The sequence below is a fragment of the Erinaceus europaeus genome, chromosome 12 (assembly GCF_950295315.1).
Source record: "Erinaceus europaeus chromosome 12, mEriEur2.1, whole genome shotgun sequence".
In the NCBI taxonomy this organism is placed as follows: Eukaryota; Metazoa; Chordata; class Mammalia; order Eulipotyphla; family Erinaceidae; genus Erinaceus; species Erinaceus europaeus.
In genome coordinates, this window is record NC_080173.1 from 82529599 (window position 1) to 82549303 (window position 19705).

At 50.7% G+C, this 19705-nt stretch overlaps 1 protein-coding gene across 2 annotated transcripts in view; it reads left to right on the top strand.

Moving 5' to 3' along the window:
- Positions 1–16358, top strand: part of SPNS3 (SPNS lysolipid transporter 3, sphingosine-1-phosphate (putative)) — a 73201-nt gene extending 56843 nt beyond the window's left edge. The window contains exons 9-12 of one of the 2 annotated variants that reach the window (XM_060204177.1): positions 8391–8456; positions 14729–14837; positions 14966–15149; positions 15987–16358. In XM_060204177.1, the coding sequence (XP_060060160.1) occupies positions 8391–8456; positions 14729–14837; positions 14966–15149; positions 15987–16017 (390 nt within the window). In that variant the 3' untranslated portion in view covers positions 16018–16358. The remainder of the gene's footprint in view (positions 1–8390; positions 8457–14728; positions 14838–14965; positions 15150–15986) is intronic. The other variant, XM_007523066.3, reaches the window with a different exon arrangement.
- The last annotated feature ends 3347 nt before the right edge of the window (positions 16359–19705 follow it).

Below are 19705 nucleotides of genomic sequence, written 5' to 3' on the forward strand. Positions count from 1 at the left end.
GTCCAACACTTTCCTCTGTGCCACCTCCAGGGTCACAATCCTCCTTCTTTACACGGGAGTTATCCTAAGTGATCTTTAAGGCCTCTTCTAGCCCAAACTAGACTAAAGTTCTGATTCTCCTGTTCACTCAAGGAGCACTGTGGCCACCATCACACAGAGCAGAGTCTTCTTGACTGTCACCAGTCTTTGCACCCAGGAGGAAGTGCGATGCTTCTCCTACTAGAAGATTCCTGAGCATGGGCTGAAGATGGTGGCCCAGATCTGCCAGCCTAGTCCCTGTGGTGGTGGTTAGAGAGGTATAACTACAGTAACGGCGGTTAGAGTTAGCTAAGGAACCTGGGGATGGTTATGAGATCTGTTCTTTGGCCCCTGGGGTGGCTTGGGCAGTGGTCTGTGTGGGTGTGGGGCTCTCCTACCACTTCCCAGATGTGGTCCTTTGGTAGCTTTTTAGATTAGTCTGTTTTCTCTTGCATCTTGGGCTGGAGTAACCAGGCCCTGCCTGGCGTCTATAGAGCTCACCTCCTTGCCAGAATCTAGCAGGTGTCTCTTCTTGGGTGGGCAGCAAAGCCCAGCCCATCCCAGCCAAAGAGTCTGCAACCTTTGCTGAATTCTCAGGCAATACACCAGAGCTCTGCCCCATTCCCCACCTGCTTGCCGACCAGGCTTCCAGTCTGCTGCTGGCCCCAGGCAGTGCCCTTGGTCCCCGAAGCCAGTCCCTGAAATTACAGGTTGGCAGGCCCAGGAACAAAGCCTGCCAGCTATTTTGGCAGCTTGCTGGAGACTTGTCTTGTCTGGGGCATGTGTCTTTTTTCTTTATTTCTTTATTTTTTATTTTTATATTACAGGATTACATGTCAACAGGGGCTTGAATCCACACCATTCCCACCACCAGAGTTCTAAATCTTCACTCTCCCCACTGCAATCCACCATAGTTCCCTAAAGTTGTAGACACGGGCCAACCATCTTCTCTATAACTATCTGTCCACATTTATACATAGTTGCTCCTTATTTTTCTGATTCAACCCTCTCTTCCCCTCTAAGCCATTCATAACATCATAGCTACCTCCATATGTCCCTCTCCTTTCCTTCTCTCTCTCTCTCTCTCTGCTGATGGAGCTGGAGTGCAGAGCCCTTTTATCTTCATCCTATCATTTCGCCCCTGCTGGGAATATGGATCAAGGTTGCTATGGGGAACAGAAGGTAGGAGTTCTGGCTTCGGTAGCTGCTTCTCTGCTGAGCATGGGCATTGGTAGGTTGATCCATACCCCAGCCTGTTTCTATCTTTCCCTAGTGGACCGGAGCTCTGGAGATGCGAGGGTCCAGGACACATTGGTGAGGTCATCTGCCCCCAAAGAAGTCGGGGATGGGGTCATGGTAGCATCTGTAACTTGGTGTCTGGAAGGTGGCATGACCAAAGTTGAGACAAGATGCTTAATGAACAGGAAATTGAGAGAGGAGAGGAAGACAGAGAGGGGAAGAGATACAGACACCTGCAGACCTGCTTCACCACTTGTGAAACGCCCTCCCCCTACAGGTGGGGAGCCTGGGGCAGAACCAGAGTCCTTGCTCGGATTCTTGCACTTTGCACTACATGTGCTTAACCCAGTGTGCTGCTGCCCAGTCCCCCTCCTGCTCCCTTTCTATGCCAACCTGTACATGCAGCTGTACACAAGGAAAGATGGTGTGCACGCATATCCGTGTGCATGCATGTGCACAAGTGTGAGGCTACTGGCTTATTTGTGTACTTGTATATACGCACATGCACACACAGTTGTGTACAACTCATCCGTATGATGAGACTGCAAACGTGCGTGCATGTACATGTTAGGCTGTTTTTCAGCAAGCTCACTCCAGCATACCTGCACCAGTATTTACGTCCATCCTCTGTTTGATATTATCATAAGTGTTGTGATGTCTTTTTGTTGTTGCTGCCACCAGGATTTTGCTGGGGTTCTGTACCAGCATGATTCACTGCTCCAGGCATGCTGTTTTTTTCAATTTTCTTTTTCTGAATAAAGGGTGAGAGATAGAAAAAGAAAGACAGAGAAAGAAGAGATACCACAACGCTGCCCTGCTGCTCCTTTTAAAAAAGTTTTTATTTGTTTTGTCCTCACTGAGTTTTCATAGCTCTGAGACAACTTTTAGAAAGAGGCAGATGCACTGAAGCTTTCTCCAATGCTATGGTTCTTGGGTTTGGACCTGGGCTGTATGCATGCCCAAGCTAACACACTATCCAGATGAGCTATTTTATCAGCCTCCACCACTCTTTCTTTCCCCCTTTCTTTCTTTCTTTCTTTCTTTCTCTCTCTCTCTCTCTTTCTTCCTTCCTTCCTTCCTTCCTTCTATCCTTCCCCCCCCTTTTTTTCCACCAGAGCACTACTCAACTCTGAATTTTGGTGGTGCTGGGAATTGAATTTGGAGCCATGGAGCCTTGGGCATGAAAGTCTTTTGTAGGAAATTGGTGGTAGCACAGTGGGTTAAGTGCCTGTGGCATGAAGCACAAGCACAAGCACAAGGATGGGTTCGAGCGCCCGGCTCCCCACCTGCAGGGGAGTCGCTTCACAAGTGGTGAAGCAGGTCTGCAGGTGTCTTTCTCTCCCCCTCTCTGTCTTCCCCTCCTCTCTCCATTTCTCTCTGTCCTATCCAACAAAGACGACATCAATAACAACAACAATAATAACTACAACAACAATAAAAAATAAGGGCAATGAAAGGGAAAATAAATAAATATAAAAAATAATAAAAATAAAAAATAAAGTCTTTTGTACAAGCACTATGCTATCTCCCCCGTCCTCCATCCCACTTAAAGCTTCCCTTTTGCATGGTGTGCCCATGTGGTGCCTGGAGCTTGAGCCTGAGTCCTTGTACATGGTATAAATGTGCATTTTTGGATAATCTCTATTTTTGTCCCTGATATTGTGATATCTTACTTATGCATTTATTTAACTTAGTTGCCAGGGCTTCCTCACTTCAGATTGATTATCTTTTTTTTTTTTTTAGCTAGAAAGACTGAGATAGAGAGAAAGACACCACAGTATAGTGGGAACTGTGCTCAAACCTGGGTCATGTACATGAAAAAGTAAGATAGCCAGTGAGCTATCTTGCCAGCCCTGTGATACCTGCATATTTGTGTACTTGTGGTGTCTGAATCTAGATCATGAGTATACTTTTAAAAAATATATTTATTTATTCCCTTTTGTTACCCTTGTTGTTTTATTGTTGTAGTTATTATTGTTGTTGTTATTGATGTTGGATAAGACAGAGAGAAATGGAGAGGGGAGGGGAAGAAAGAGAGGGGGAGAGAAAGATAGACATCTGCAGACCTGCTTCACCGCTGTGAAGCGACACCCCTGCAGGTGGGGAGTCGGGGGCTTGAACCGGGATCCTCACGCTGGTCCTTGTGCATTGCGCCACCTGCACTTAACCTGCTGCGCTACTGCCTGACTCCCATGAGTATACTTCTGTGTTGAAGCATGTGTGCACATGAGTGAAGACTTGATTGTGTACATGTATGCTTGTCTGGTTTTTTAATTTTTTTTGTGTGTGTGTCTGTGAGTGCATATGCATGCATGATAGTGTGTGTGTGTGTGTGTATGCATATACACACATCTCACTGGCTAGGGGTGACTAAGGCCAGGTAGATTCATCATTGCTGCCCCAGCTTGAGGGCAGAATCCTCTTGAGTCTGAAATGGGAGAGGTCAGAGGCTGAGGGTTCTGTGCTTCTCAGGCTGCAGGCAGCATTCCCAGGCCCTCTCACCCAGTGGGACTGAGTCAGGGTACAGAGAAGCATACACAGCCTCTAAGGTGATAAGGGCAGAATCTGATTTCCCTTTTGGAAGTCCCCTCCAGGGCTGGGGTAGGGAGAAGTGGAGGGGCCTGGGAAACTGGAAGAAGCAGGGGAGGCTTGGACCAGGCCAATAGCACTGACACAGGAGGTGGGGCAGATCTAAGGTTCACTTAGGATGCAGCATGGACTAGAATCAGTGACTGTAGACTGCCGAGCAAGGTATGTGGGAATCCTGGCCCCAGCCTCCCCTTCCCTGTGTCTGGCCTGAGTGGCAGGAGAAACACGCCACCTCAGAGGAGAAGTGGACTTGAGCTTGGGCAGCTTGCTGGTGCTAGTCTATGTCTGGGACATATGTCCTGCATGGCTCAGCCACACTGGGTAAAGAGTGATAATGGGGTGGGAAGCAGGAGGATCCAGTCACTAAGAGGTGAGCATCCAGGAGAGGGTGTCCAAGAGGTGTCTGGGGGAAAAAATGCCAGTGCATAGGCATCATATAACTTTGAAAGTTGGCTGTGTTCTTCACAATGACTTTCCTTCAAACCAGGGCCTTTTTTTTTGGTTGTTGTTTGTGTGGTTTGGTTTGAATTGCAGTCTGAACTGGTCATGGAGGCTGATGAACGCCTAGTGCCACAAAGACAACCAGCTTCAGAGGCTCAGGCTGTTGGCACTGGAGGCAGCTGACAGAGTACATGGGTCACCCCCATGGGGAAACTAACTGTCCAGAATATGGAGTCCTCCCCAGGCCGCTCCAGTATGGCTGGGTGGGGCTATCCCACCCACTCTAGAAGATCATACTCTTTGGCTGCAGAGCCCCTCCTAGAGCTCAGGAGACTGTAATTACAGGATTAGGAGGGGCCTCTCCCTTCAGCCCCTCAAAGCCACTGTGTGGAGACAGGATCTGGTGGCCTATCTCCAGGTGTGTCTGAGGAGGCCTGGCATCCTAGGGTGGCCCGCTCCACCTCAAAGGCCCCATTGTGGCTGCAGCCTCCCAGTGATGGGCTCTATTCTGGGGTTGGGACCCACCCAGCTCCAGCTGCAGCGAGGAAGGAAAAGGTGTATTTCTCTATGTCCTGTGGGTGTGGAGGAGCTTGGGGGTGGGGAGACAAAATAGGAGGCTGAGCCAGCAGCAATGTGCACAGCCTCAAAGGTATGGAGGGAAGGAAGTGGCCGTAAATTAGAGATGTGGGGGGGACAGGTGAGGGCTAACAGTCTAGGAGAGTGGGTGTACACCTGTGAACCTTCCATGTGGCCCCAAGTTTGGCAGGACCGGCTGTGCTGGAATTCAGTTCTGAGGCCTGGCTGGGCCACACCTGAGACCTGCCTGCCAGCAACTTCCTGATTCCCACCCCTGTGGGTGCCCAGCCCCATGTCCTAGGCCCGGAGGAAGACTTGCCCTACTCTCCAGGGCTCCCCAGTTTGGATGTGGACGCCCAAGGGCTGGTTAGGCTGTGAGAACACACAACTCTTCTCCCTCTTCCCTACAAAGTTGGCTCTGCCCTCCACCTCTTTCCTGCCTGCCCCTCCTGCCCTTCTTACATCTGCTCACTTGGGACCCCTGCCTTGTGTGCTCATGGGTCTCCTTTCTGCCCATCCTGATCCTGCACACTTTTCTGGGTTCTGCTCAGTGCCACTTCAACTCCAAGGCCACCCTTGGCCTGGGTTTCTCTCCTGATAACCTTGCCCAGCAGTGTGACTGCTGAGTATTCCCAGAACCCCTTTCCCAACCTGCTCAATCCTCCTCCCACTCCCGCCCCCCCAGCCTCCTGCCCCTCACCTTGCTCAACACTAGCCATGTGAGAAGGGGGCTTGTTAGAAAAGTGCTTAATGTGTGACTGCAGTCTTTTTGTCTGTGAGGTAGGTGTAATAATACCTGTCTTGGGGGCTGATGGGGACAGCTCACCTAGTAGAGTGCGCATTTTACCATGTGCAAGGGCCAGAGGTTGAATTCCTGGCACCATATGGCAGCACCATGCAATCATGGAGAATGTTGTGGTATCTTCCTCCTTACCCTCTGTCTCTATCTGAAAAGCTTAATTCTTTTATTGCCACCAGGGTTATCACAGGGTAAGCTTACATGATGAACTCATCACTCCTTGTGGCCAGCTTTTTCTTTCTTTCTTTCTTGCATAGAGAATAGAGAGTAATTGGGAAGAAGGAGGGAGGTAAAGAGAGAGAGAGAGAGAGAGACCCACAGTTCTGCTTCACTACTCATGAAGCTTCTCCCCCCAAGTGATGAGTGGAGACTTGAACCTGGAGACTTGTACATGGTAGTGTATACACTCTACCAGGTGTGCCACTGCCTGATCCCCTGTATCTGAAAAAAATGTAAAGATTTTCTTTATTTCTTTATTTTTTAAAAAATATTTTATTTATTTATTTTCCCTTTTGTTGCCCTTGTTTTTTTTTTTTTTTATTGTTGTAATTGTTGTTGGTGGTGGTGTCATCATTGTTGGATAGGACAGAGAGAAATGGAGAGAGGAGGGGAAGACAGAGAGGGGGCGAGAAAAATAGACACCTTCAGACCTACTTCACTGCTTGTGAAGTGACTCCTCCCCTGCGGGTAGGGAGCCAGGGCTTCAGCCGGGATCCTTATGCCGGTCCTTGTGCTTTGCACCACGTGAGCTTAACCCACTGAGCTACAGTCTGACTCCCAATTTTCTTTATTTATTAAAGATAAGAGAAAGGAGGAGAGAGAGAAAGAACCAGTCATCACCCTGGTACATGTGCTGCTGGGGGTTGAACTTGGGATCTTATGCTTGAGAATGTAGTGCTGTATCCATTGTGCCATCTCCCAGATCGCCCACAGTGCACACATTACCATGTTCTAGGACCCCCGTTCAATCCCCCCTCCCCACCTCCTATCTGCAGGGAGCTTGCTTTATGAATGGTGAAGCAGGCCTGCAAGTGTCTCTCTCCTTCACTATCTCCCGCTCTCCTCTCAATTTCTCTCTGTTCTATAAAATAGGAAGAAAGGAAGGAAGGAAGGAAGGAAGGAAGGAAGGAAGGAAGGAAGGAAGAAGTAAGGGAAGAAAGAAAGAAAGAAAGAAAGAAAGAAAGAAAGAAAGAAAGAAAGAAAGGGAGGAAGGAAAATATGGTTCCCAGGAGCAGTGGATGTGTAGTACTGGCACTGAACCCCAGCGATAATCCTGGTGACAATTAAAAATTTAAAAAAAAATTTAAATCTGCCTTGTGAAGGGTCCAGGAAGTTAGATGAGTGACAAGAGTGGACATACGGGAGTCGGGCGGTAGCACAGCGGGTTAAGCGCACGTGGCGCAAAGCCTGAGGACCAGTTAGGATCCGGGTTCCAGCCTCCGGCTCCCCACCTGCAGGGAAGTCGCTTCACAGGTGGTGAAGCAGGTCTGCAGGTGTCTTTCTGTCTCTCTTCCTCTCTATCTCCCCCTTCTCTCTCAATTTCTCTCTGTATCTATCCAATAAAAAATAAAAAAAAAAGAGAGTGGACATACTTGGTAACATAGTAGGCGTTCAGGCTGAGACCCCTTAGTTTACCTTAGTTCATCTGCCTGGGGTGATTGAAGACCTTGGGGTGTCAGAGCCTGGGCTGCCCTGGGCACAGCCCCGTGACTCCAGGAATGACTAATTCCACCCCAGTAGTAAGCTCTTGAAAGCTCTGAGAAATAAGACTTCCCCCTCCCCTCCTTATCGCTTCATTAAACTCTTCTTGAGTGAATGGAATGAGGATTGTCCTAATCCTTTGGTGGGGATTTGGAGACCAAATGGAGCAGGCACCCCTAGTGGGCCCCATCACTGGCATACATGGGGAAAGGCCAGGCAGTGGGCACATGAGCTGACACCAGTCTGTGGTGCCTGGGGCAGGCTGTGGGCACTGCACTGAGGCTGGAGGCTTTGCATCACAAGTGGATTTCCTCGGGGCCTGCTGGTGATATCGGCCACCTGACCCTGGCCTTGGTGTAGCTTCAGAGTCTCAGCCTTGCTCACCTCCTAGGGCTGTTGAGGAAGGAGGTGGTCTGGGAGGTGCTATTGGTGGGGTGTTTGGGCCATGCAGGTGGGGTAACACACAATGTGTTTTGTCAGTTTTCACATGAAAGGGATGGGTGATCCCTGAGAAACTCCCTGGTCTTTCTCCTCCCAGCATGTTGTCCATGCTTTCTGAATCATCTGAGGATGCCAGAGAGATAGCACAGTGGTTTATACAACAAACTTCCATGGCCAAGGATGGAAGGTTCTGGGTTCAATCCCCAACACCGTCATAAACCAGAGCTGAGTAATGCTCTGGGAAAAAAAAACGATAAAACAAAAAATTGAAAAAAACAACAAGAGGTAGGCTGCTTCCTATGGGGACCCACGGTTACCACAAAAAGTGGACCTTGGAGGAGATCATTAGGGACAGTACTGTCCCACTTCTGGACCTGGAACTCCCCTCCCTGATGGGAATTGGGACCCACCCATGTGGCTGCCTGAACCAGAACAACCGTTCCAGACCTCACCCCTCCTGGGGCACGTCAGTGGTGTCGGGCCTCTGTGTAGCCCTAGCCTTCGACTCCACAGGCGGATAGAGAGGATGTTGTGAGGGGTCAGTGACTGCACCCTGGAGCCTCACCCCAGTACCCTTTGTTCACAGGTGTTCTTGGCCCTTGGAGAGCTGCTTCTGTCATGCAACTGGGCAGTGGTCACTGACATTCTGCTGGTAGGTGTGGAAGTAGGAGAGAGGTCTGCCTAGGACCTCTTGAGTCTGTCCAGGCTCAGGGCAGGGTCTCTACTGTTCAAAGACCAGGGGCTTCAAAGTTCATGGGCTTGGGGACTGAGGCCACTGACTTTGGATTAGGGACCTCTGTGGAACACTGAAACATCTTCTCTGGTCATCATTCCTAATTTGCAGGTGAGCAAATGGAGGCTTAGAGAGGACAACTGCCTGGACCAAGGTTACAAAGCATGCAAAAACACTTGGGCTCTTGACCTCAGGACCCCCTCGTTCCCTTCTTTCTTGAACATATGTCTCAGTCAGCAGGTTCCTGGGCCTTGAATCTGGGCATACAGATGGTTATGCCAGACACCAGGGTTCCTGGCACTGAGCTCTGCTAGGCCCAGGCTACCTCAGCTCCCACAAGACAGGCTGACGTCAGAGGCAGCTTAAATGGTCTGGAGGCCTGATGCTGCTGCTGATGCCACGTGGCTTTCCTGAGCCTCATTCTCCATCTCGCCAGCCTGCTTCCCGTTTGGAGACATTCAGGGCAAGGCTTTGAACACTGAGGAATTGGCCTAGGGTACAGACCTGGCAGCACCCAAGGTCCCCACTGGGCCAGTGATGGGCTGGGGATCATCACAAGGGCAGTGCAGTGCAGGACCTTGAACCTGGACCCAGGCAACAGACCTGAGTTTCAACCCTGCTCCTGTCACTTCCTAGCTACATGAAAGTGGGGTACTAATCCCCTTTGCATCTCTGAGTCTCAGTTGTCCTGTGTGGAAAATGGAACTGAAAATACCTCATGGATCTCTGTGAGGGTGAAATAGGATTATCTGTGAGAAGCTTTTGCCCAGTGCCTGGCACTGAACGCTGGCTGGGATTCTAATCCCTCTTCAGAGGTTTCCACTTTCTGTCTTCCATCTTCCAAAGAAATCCCGGCACCCTGAAACCTGCCTTTGAATGGGATGTAGGCTAGTGCAGTCTTCTAGCTAGCCTACCAGGCCTGCTAGAATATCATGGCTGACAGAGTGCTCACTACCTGCCTTGATGTTCTGCTCTCAGGCTCAGCAAGTGTAGATGGAGGCTGCCCTGTCTGCTTGCTGGGTATAGGTGTGTCAGCTGCAGACTGGCAGGTCTTCTCTGCTTCTCCTTCTAGCTAGAAGTTTTGGACTGTAGCCTGGACTTAGCCACAACCCTGCTGAATAACCTAGAGTCTTATTTGCCTTGTCTATAAAAAGAGGCACTTATATCCTAACCTGCTGGGCAGAGTGGGTGAGCTCTCCTGCAGGATAGCCCTAGGCAAGTGGGCTAGTGCCTGCAAAACACATTCTCTTTGGTGGAATTGTCCACGTTTAAGCACAAGTGACTCCCTGCCTCCACTCCCATACCAATACACACAGCTTGCTTTCTCTCTGACACTTCAGATGGTGCTGAGACCTGCACCCCTGTAGTTTCCTCAGCTGGCCCCCCACTGTGAGGCTCCCCTTTCCACATGACGGCCCCACAGATATGTGAAGACTGAGTCTGTTCCCCCCCCCCCCCCAGTGTCTGTGTTTGCAAGAATGATTAACCTGGCAGAGCTAGGCTCTGTGTAGAGCTGTGGATTGAGAGTAGGGGGTGGGGATGGGAGGGCTCTGGAGCTGGTCATAGTTCAGCCCATCTGACTCTGCTGGCGAACTGAGCAGAACTGCCCAGGGGGCCCTGCTGGACAGGATCCAGCTCACTTGGTATATTTGTGGTCCTTCCTGGTCTTGGTGACTTCCAGTCCCCAAAGCTTAGCAAGGCTCACCAGGCAAGGAAGGCCTCCTACCCACATACCCCTGTTGCCCCAGCTTTCTGAAGCCCCTTTGCCAGAGGTTGCCTTCTGATACTAGTGGTGGGAGCTGGGTCTATTCTTGCAGTGTTTGGAACTCAACCCCCCATGACACCCTCCCTCTGGTAGGCCAAGGAGAAGGGTCAAAGGGGACATGGTCTCGGGTCACATGAAGGTGAAGGCAGGTTGCGGAGGACCTGGTCTATGGAGTAAAGGAACAGTGCCAGCTGGGACCAGAGCGAGGGAGGAGTGGGAGGTGATGAAGGAGAGCTGGAGTGTAGCCAACTCCCTCAAGGAGCTGAAATTATTGAAAGCTGGTGTTGGTTTTCAAGAGGAAAGGAGGCAGGAGCGGCCTCCATGGGGTGGGAAGGAAAGAATGGAGAAATACACACACACACACACACACACACACACACACACACACACACACACACACACACACACACACACACAGAGAGAGAGAGAGAGAGAGAGATCACAGGAGGTAGTCTGAGGCCCAGGAGGAAACAGCTACTATGTAGGTCAGAGGCAGAAAGTGCCAGAAGGTCCCACCTTTGGAACAGGTGACCTGCTTCCACCTCAGTACTGCCACTCTCTAGCCAGCCAGGTGACAGCCTCTTTAGTCTTAGTCTGCTCTGTTGTGCAGTAGGTGCATGGGTAGTGCCTACAAGGGTGAGGTGGGCTGACCCTGGATCACGCATAGTCCTCAGCTAGACAGTGTGGGCTTCAAGGTTCTCCATATCACTCCTGTTCTTTTTGATCAGCTACCCTACAGGAAAGAAAATCTAGGTTTTCTCTGGTTCTTGAATTTTCTCGGTGGTCAGTTTCTGGTTGGGGCAGGGGCTCTTGTTACAAGTCCAGGCCCTCTGTCTTCAGGGTCTGAGTCAGCACTCCTCTGATGGGGTCCAGGTTGTACATTGCTCATGAACTTCCCAGAAGCTCACCAGGACAGTGCTGGCTTAGAGTAGCCAATCCCCCAGATCGTGACGATGGCAGCCCACCCTCATGTTTCTATATCCCATCTGATGGGAAGTTCACTCCCTGCACTAGGGAAAGCCCTCAGCTCCTGAAAGTTCTAGTGATGTAAAAGACTGGATTCTGTCACAACCAAAACCCAGCTCCACTCACTGTCCTTCCTTCCCTAGAGCAGACTTCCCCCAGCCTGGTGGGGCTTCTGCCGGTCAGCTCTCTGGGGGTGGGGGCTGGGGGCTGGGGTTGGGTGCATATTCCTTCCCAAACCTCCTGATGGGGGTCTCCATCTCTCCCGGCTTCTACCAGCACCAGTTCTCCTGTCTGCATGGGCCCCACTCTGGTTAGTGCAGAGCTGGCTCATAACCCCCAGCAGAGAGAACCTCGCTCCCTCTGGGGTGCTGGAAGCCCGCCACCTGGCTCAGTCCCACCTGCTCAGCAGATTTGCCCCTGCTTCCCACCCCAGTCCCCAGAATCATCTCTCTCCTGTTCATCCTCACTCTGCCCTCACTCCCTCCTTGCCCCGCAGGTAGCCGTCTGCTCATGCGTCTGTCTCACCCTCCCAGGGGTGTCTGGGTGTAAGGATTGAGTGGGGAGCAGAGGAGGCAAACTGCCAGGGAGTCTGCACCTGCTTGTTGCCACCCTAACTTTCTGCAAAGCCTTGGCTGGTGCTGGTTGTGCTCTGAGCTATAAAGGGAATAGCTCTTCTAAGAAGGGAGAGTCAAACACAGAGGGGTTTTGTCTCAAAATAGAGTGAGCCTGGATTTTTGGAAAGTCAAAATCCTCTTCTAAAATTACCTGCCAGATCTCCAGCTGCTGGCAGGACCCTGCCTTTCCCCCCTCTGGGCTATATGGCAACAATGGGGACCTAGAATAGCTCTGCCAACACTGGCAGCAGGGCTAGTCTAAACCCAACATGTTAGGACTCTTGGGAGGGGAGAAAGGGCCCACCCTGCCGGAACCTTACTTGAAGAGTCCAAGTATCCCTGAACCCTGCATAGACTTTTTCTTTTCTTTTTCAGACACTCAGGGCTCACCCTCTGGGAGGTAACCCTTCCCTTCTTCCCAGGGTTACCATGAGTAATCACATAATTATGGGCTGAGCAGGAAGCTCTTGAGCAAGGTGCAGTGTTGTGGTCAGTTCCTTCTCAGGCCTGTTGGCAGGTCCCAGTGATGGGTGGAGGCTAGCTTCTCTCAGCACCTGGACAAAGTGGTCACCCAGAGACCTGTGGTCACCCCCCCCAAGAATGACTCCTGGCCCCCCACGAGGTCCCTGTCATCAGTCTCTGGGTTTCAACTTCCATACTTTGGTTCACACTCTTCCCTGCCCAGAAAGTCCTGCCCTTCTGTCTCTGCTGCTTTCTCCCTGCTAGTTACTGATGATTCTCTGACCTCTTTGCAAGGCCAGGGGGTGAATTTAGCTACTTTAACCTCCTGTCTATTTCCCAAACGGTCTATCTATCACAAACGCAAAAACATTGCTAGAAAGGCTCTTTCTTGCCCATAAGAGCGATGTGTTGCTCAGAAGACCAGGCCTGGAGGGAGAAGGCCCAGGACCAAACCTCAGTCCTGCTGTTTCCTGGCTCAGTGGAGCTGGGTGAACTCCTTCTCCTCCCTGTAAGAGATAATAACTACCTCCCTCATGGGTTGTTTGAGTGGACATATGAAATATATATGTACACACACATACACACACACACACACACACACACACACATATATATATATATATATATAACCTTTGTTATATATGATACATAGAGGGTTAAAATTTTTTTATATTTATTTTCCCTTTTGTTACCCTGTTGTTTTTCATTGTTGTTGTAGTTACTATTGTTGTTGTTGTTGATGTCGTTGTTGTTAGATAGGACAGAGAGAAATGAAGAGAGTAGGGGAAGACAGAGAGGGGGAGAGAAAGATAGACACCTGCAGACCTGTTTACTATGTGGTTTTGGGAAGTTGTTTTGCCTTTCTGCCTCAGTCTCCTCCTCAAATGGGATTGTCTACAATAATAAGAAAACCTACACGGAGGGTTAAGTTCATTATCACTCCATGTGGTACTAGTGACAGGCTTCACATAGACCTAGGAATGGGATAACACTCTGACTCCAGGAGGCAGAATTCTTCCAAACATTTGAGCAAACTGTGCTTTCTGTCCCTTTCTGGTCTGGCAGGAGAATCCTTTTTTCTCACTGACATTTGGGCCACCTCCTCTATGAAGCCTTCCTAGAGTTTAGAGTCTGTGTGTGCCCCTAACTAAGCACATGTCCCCCTAAAGATGAGAGATTTTTGTTTGTTTGTTTCTGTTTTTGTTTTTGATAGAGGCAGAGAGAATGAAAGGCTATAGCACTGACATTCCTTTCAATACAGTAACGACTAGGCTCAAACCTTGACTGTGCACATGGCAAAGCACAGAGAGTTCTTCCTTTCTTTCTCTCTCTCTCTCTCTCTCTCTCTCTCTCTCTCTCTCTCCCTTCCTTTCTCTCTCTCTCTCTTCCTTCCTTCCTTCCTTCCTTCCTTTCTCTCTTTTTTCTTTTTCCACCATCATCCCTCCCCTACAATGTCAAGACAGCAAAGCTCTTATTTTCTCTTAGGGTCCCTGGAATAGCAAAGTGCCAACCACAGAGGGGACTAGCTGATAGTTTTCCAACTAAAGAAGTGAAATAGGGCCATCTGGGAGACTGGTCGCAGGAGAACCCTTGTCAGAACCTTGACCTGCAGCAGGGAGAGGAGGGGGGAAGGAGATTGGGGTTGACAGAACTCACAGGGAGAGCTCCCCACATGGAACCTTCGTCCCAAAGTATAGATGCCCATAATCCGAGGCCATCAGAGGACAAAAACAATGGCCACTAACATCTATTAAAATATCTCTATGGCACTTAAGTAAAAGACTATGAGGTGAGAGGGAGGGTTCAGGTCCTAGTGCATGATAACATGTTTGTTCTACTGGATGTTTACCATTGGGCCACTGGAATCTGCATTCTTAACCTCCCCACCCTCTTCCATGGAGTCATCCAGGGCTCTCCAGCAAGGCTGTCTTTGATTTCTGCCCAGTGTGGCTTGAACTTCCTGAGAGGAGTTCTGGACCACCATGCCCATGCACCCACATGCCTACACCTGGCCACGAACACACTTCTTATCTGCTTGTCCTGCACTCTTGCCTCTTGGCACCTGAGCTGGGATGTCCCAGTCCTGTTACTGCTGTCACAGATATGTCTGGTCACTGCCCAGCTCAAGAGCAAACCCTCCAGAGGAGTGGTCTTCCTCAGGGGCCTTGGCATCCTTACCCTTGAGAATATGGGGGACTCATGAGTCTCAGACACGTCCTGTGTGCTGATGGTAGGGCTTGGGGTCTTAGGGTTGTTGACTCCCTTCTGTCCTACTTCTTTGGCTAGCCTATCACACCACCAGGTAGGAGTGGAGGTGGGAGTGAGGTGGGGCATCCACTCTACTCTTGCTTGTGGGGGCTCCCCTCTACCTCTGTGTTTTGCAGTCCGTAGTTGTGCCCAGATGCCGGGGGACAGCGGCGGCGCTTCAGATCACAGTGGGCCACATCCTGGGAGATGCCGGCAGCCCCTATCTCACAGGACTTGTAAGGCTGGGTGTGTGGCTGGGCTCTAGATATTGTGTGAGGCATGGGGGAAGGTCTGGGGGAGGAACCACAAGGGCTAAGGTCTCGGAGGCTGCCTGGCAAGCTTGACACACCAGCTCCCCCCATTCCCCCTTGCAGATATCCAGCACCTTGCGCGCCAGGCGCCCCGATTCCTACCTGCAGCGCTTTTTCAGCCTCCAGCAGAGCTTCCTGTGCTGCACCTTCGTCATTGCCCTGGGCGGCGGCTGCTTCCTGCTGACCGCACTGCACCTGGAGAGAGACCAGGCCCAGGCCCAGGCCCAGGCCCAACAGTCTGCCACAGGTACCCTTGCCCCTCATACCTGTGCCAAATTCTGGGCTGAACCCATAAGAGCAAGGGGCACCAGCCACCCCTTGGTTCCCTGGCTTGTTAATTTGTTCATTCATTTGTTCCTTTACTCAAAAATAATTATGTCCCTGTTATGTGCAAAGCCTCATGGAGCCGGTGCTCTAGAAGATAGACGAGAAGGTAACAGAAAGAGCAGAAAATGAGGAGAAGAAAGCCAGGTTAGAGGTGGGGGAGTGAAAGTTAGTCAGAGAGAGCCTTACAGTACAGGTGGTCCTGGAACAGATGCAGAAGCAGAGAGAGAGTGAGCTCTATAGATCTCTGAGGAAACATGTTCCCAAAGGGAATAGCCAGTGTGAAGGTCCTGAGGCAGCAAGGACCTGGTGTGTTTAAAGAACAGCAAGGAGGCCTGTGTGGGTGAAGCAGGAACAAGGGGGACAGTGGTAAGGATGAGGGTGGCAATAATGGGGCCAGAGCTTGGGGATCCTTATAGGGACTGTGGCCTAAACACTGAGTGACCAGAAGTCACAGCGGAGCTCTCAGTGGAGGAGTTCCAAGGTGTTTGGTTTGCTCTGTGAAAGCATTACTCTGGCTGCTATCTTACAAAGAGGTTGAAGGAGGGTCAGTATTGAAGCAGAGAGGCCAGAGAAGGCTCTGTACCCTAGGGAAGACCTAGGACCATGGTGGTAACATTGCAGGTGGGAAGAAAGAAGCCGGTTCTGGAACTGATTCTCCATCTAGAACCTAGAGGAGTTCCTTAAAGACCAGTTCCAGAACAGGCGCCAAAGCACCTTCTGACTTTTGGGGGCTGTCTGAGCTTCTTTTCCCTTTTAGGGATCCCGGCCAGTGGGGACATGGACAGTGACGACCTGAAGCGTCCACATCTCTCTGGCTCCACAGAGGCGCCCTGAGCCCTTGCCCAGAGGCACAGAGATCACACCCATCCTGCCTGTGCTTCTCCCTGTGGAATCCACACTCTCGGTGTCCATGCCCGCCTCTGGCAGTGACTCAAGGTCCCCAGTGGAGCTGCACCTGCCACTTCTTCATTCCCAGCCAGAGAGCTGCCAGGGTTGGTGGCTGGGCTGGGAATTGAGCTGTCAGCACCCTCCAGGGAGGCCCGGGTTTGTGCCTGATCCCAGCAAAGGGTCACTCTAACCTGGGGTCCTCAACCTGGCTGCTGGGGGCCCCCAATTAAAGCATGGTCAGTACAAAGCCTGTGGACTTCAGGTCTTCAGACAATTAGATTGTTCATAGCCTCACAATGCCTTAGGATTGTGGCATTGTGGGAGTGAAAGAGGATAGTCTAGGCCAAATCTACAGGGTTCCCCTGAAGTGGGAAGTGCTGGAGTAGGGTTGCTGCTCAGCCTGGGTCTCTGGGTATCACCAGTCTGGACTTCTGGCTCAGCTTTTTCCCTCTATAGGAACATAAGGCCAAGGGCACCCTTCTATATGAGTTTTTCCTATGGACAAAAGGTGGGGAATGAGCCAGCAATTTCAGAGATAGGTCTGCACTTGGGTGCTGGTATAGGGTATGCTTACAAGCACCAGGGAACCACATATCTGAGCTGTGTGGAGGTGCTTGCAGTGGTTGTGCAGGAGTGCTCCTGACTCTGACTACTCTGCTCCCCAGCCCTCCACCCCCCTGGTCCCTGCTGTGACCCCAGAACAGCCTACAGGGAGAGCCATCTCTGTGAGACAAACACTTGCCACTGACTTCAGAGCAGCTGGGCACAGCAGGCCCTGCAGGAGTCCAGCAGCTTCCTGGTGGGCTGCAATGGGGAGGCATGTTCTTTCCGCCCATGAGCAAGAACTCCACTCCCCCTCCCTTGGGGCCTGGGCAGGAGATGATTGTTCACTCTCCTATCACCACCTCCGCTGTGCCAAGCTGTGCCTTACTGCCAGCAACATGGGTAGAGCAGTGACCCAGACCTTGGTCTGTTCTTGTTCTACCTCTGCCCCTCACTCACTGTTGCCGAAAACTCTACCACAGGAGCTCTGCCCATGTCCATCCCTGAGTCTTGGGCACGACCTGGCTGACCAGATCTTCCATCTCCCATTGGCTGTATGCAGCTCATGAAGTGGGCTGCCTTCCCCTCCTCCACTGCACCTCCTAATTACAAGGACAAAGCTCCATGAAGGTGGAGCTTCTTCTTCCAGAGAAGAAGGCAAGCCAGTCTGTGTGGGACCTGGATTGCCATCACTCTCGGCAGTCACTAACTGCATGACCTGATCACTTCTTTACTTCTCTCAGATTCAGGCCCTCTGGCTACATTCAAGAGTTGCACTGAATGTGGCTTTCTCTGTAATCTCCTGTGATTCCTACAGCCTGGGGCTGAAGCTTCCTCCCAAAAGCACTGGGGAAAGTCCCTGGGAGGGTTCAGCTCCCAGAAGATGGGCAAGGAATTCCCAAGAATCAGAACATAAGCTGCCCCATCTCAGAGTCTAGCAGCTGGGGAAGAAGAGCAGGAGCTTAATTCCCACCACTTACTCAAGCCTATGTTGGGTATTTCACTTGGTGTCATCTGGCGACTCCAACTTCAACTCTTGGACATCACAGCCCAAGACAGGACAGGGGACACTCCACTAGGCCAAAAGAGACACAGCTCTGGGCAGTGGAAGGGATTTCACTGCTCAGAAGCCTTTAAGAAGATGGTCTAAGGGCTGGTGAGGAACAGGTGAAGTTGTGGGGGAAATTGAATTCCCAGTGGGATAAATAGGACAGGCAAAGGGGTGGGAGTGGGAAGAGAGAAGATAGGTAGTGAGGGATCCAAGTGTTATGCACCTGGTTGAGTGCACGTGTTATCATGCACAAGGACCTGAGTTCAAGCCCCTGCTCCTCATCTGCAAGGTGGAAGCTTCAGAGCAGTAAAGCAAGTCTGCAGATGTCTATGTTTCTCTCTCCCTATCTCCCTCTCCCTCTCAATTTTTTCTCTGTCCTATTAAATAAAATAGCAAGAAAAAAAAAACAGGACAAAAATGGCTGCTGGTAACAGTGGATTCGTAGTGTCAGCACCAAGCTCCAGCTGTTGCCAAAAAAATTAATGAGTCTTGGGAGTCAGGCAGTAGTGCAGCGGGTTAAGCACAGGTGGCACAAAGCGCAAGGACCGGCGTGAGGATCCTGGTTCGAGGCCCCAGTTCCCCACCTGCAGGGGAGTTGCTTCACAGGTGGTGAAGCAGGTCTGCAGGTGTCTATCTTTCTCTCGCCCTCTCTGTCTTCCTCTCCTCTCTCCAGTTCTTTCTGTCCTATCCAACAACGACGACATCAACAACAATAATAAGTACAACAATAAAAACATGGGCAACAAAAAGGAAATAAATAAATATATTTTTTAAAAAAACTTAATGAGTCTTGGAGAGGGTGGATGTGGTCACAGGAGAAGAGACCTGCCTGTCAACCTGCCTGTCACTGGGGAAGGAGAGTTGGTGGGAGAGAGACCAGAGGGACTTTCAATACCAGGTAAAAAGCTGGGGTTCTAATCCTGTAATCTGGAGTAATCTCTTCCAAATTAAATTCATTATTGTATTTAGGTTGCTGGGCAGGGCAGAGTGGTACTTCCTAGGGCTGAGCTAGACAAAATTCCCAGCCGGATGTTTATAAGACGTTATCACCAAAGGGGTTTTGAGGCAGGACAGGAGTGAGGGACCAGTATCTGTCCTGCAGCCTCTAGTTTTACCTGGTTTCTCCAATTCATGTCCTCTCCCCTATCTGGAGCCAGTCACTCAGATCTCATGGGGGTGGGGGGTGGGGGGTGGGGGGAAGAGGGCATAGGCCTAAGAAGTCCATGAAAGTGCAGCCACTCAGGCCGGAGCTGAGGAGAGTAGTCAGCAGAACACACCTCTTCAGCTAAAAGGGCACTTGTTGGGTAATCCCAGTTTGCTGGGAAAGTCAATGGGAGAAAAACTCTGCTCAGCAGGAAGAGGCCCTCCAATCAGACCTGTTCACATCATGTGCTAATTATTCTTTCCAGATGTGCATGCTACATTCCAGCTCCCAGGTGTTACCCAGCAGACAGGTTTGCCTGTGCATGCTCACTGCCGTTTGGGTGGGCAAGCATGTGAGGGTGTATTTATAGGGGTTGGCTAGGAGCCCTTCTTCTGCTCTGACCCTGGGCACTTGTATCCAGAGGATCTCAAGAGGACTCTGGCTTATTCTCTTGCAAGACCAGTTCATTTCACTCTCTGAAGTGTTTGTCTCTCCTCCATGCCTGGGTGGGCCTGTGAAGTGCTTTGGTTTAATGCAGCTTCAAAAAGCAAGGCAGGCAGGGCTGGCATGATAGTTCACCTGGATAGCATGCTTGCTTTGTCCAAGATGCCCAAGATCCAGACTCAAGCCTGACCCTCAAGTACTGGAGGAAGCTTCAGTGTTGTGGTATCTTTGTCTTTCTCTTTCTCTTTGAAAAATCAAAGCAGGCAGACATACCAGGAGCTCCCAGCACTGACGGGAATATTGGAGGTTCAGGAGCCAGGGTTCTTTAACCTTCTTTTTGGGGGAAGTATTTGCCAGAATTTCAAACATCCCCCCCTTCTTTTGCTACCCTACTTCAAATTTAAAG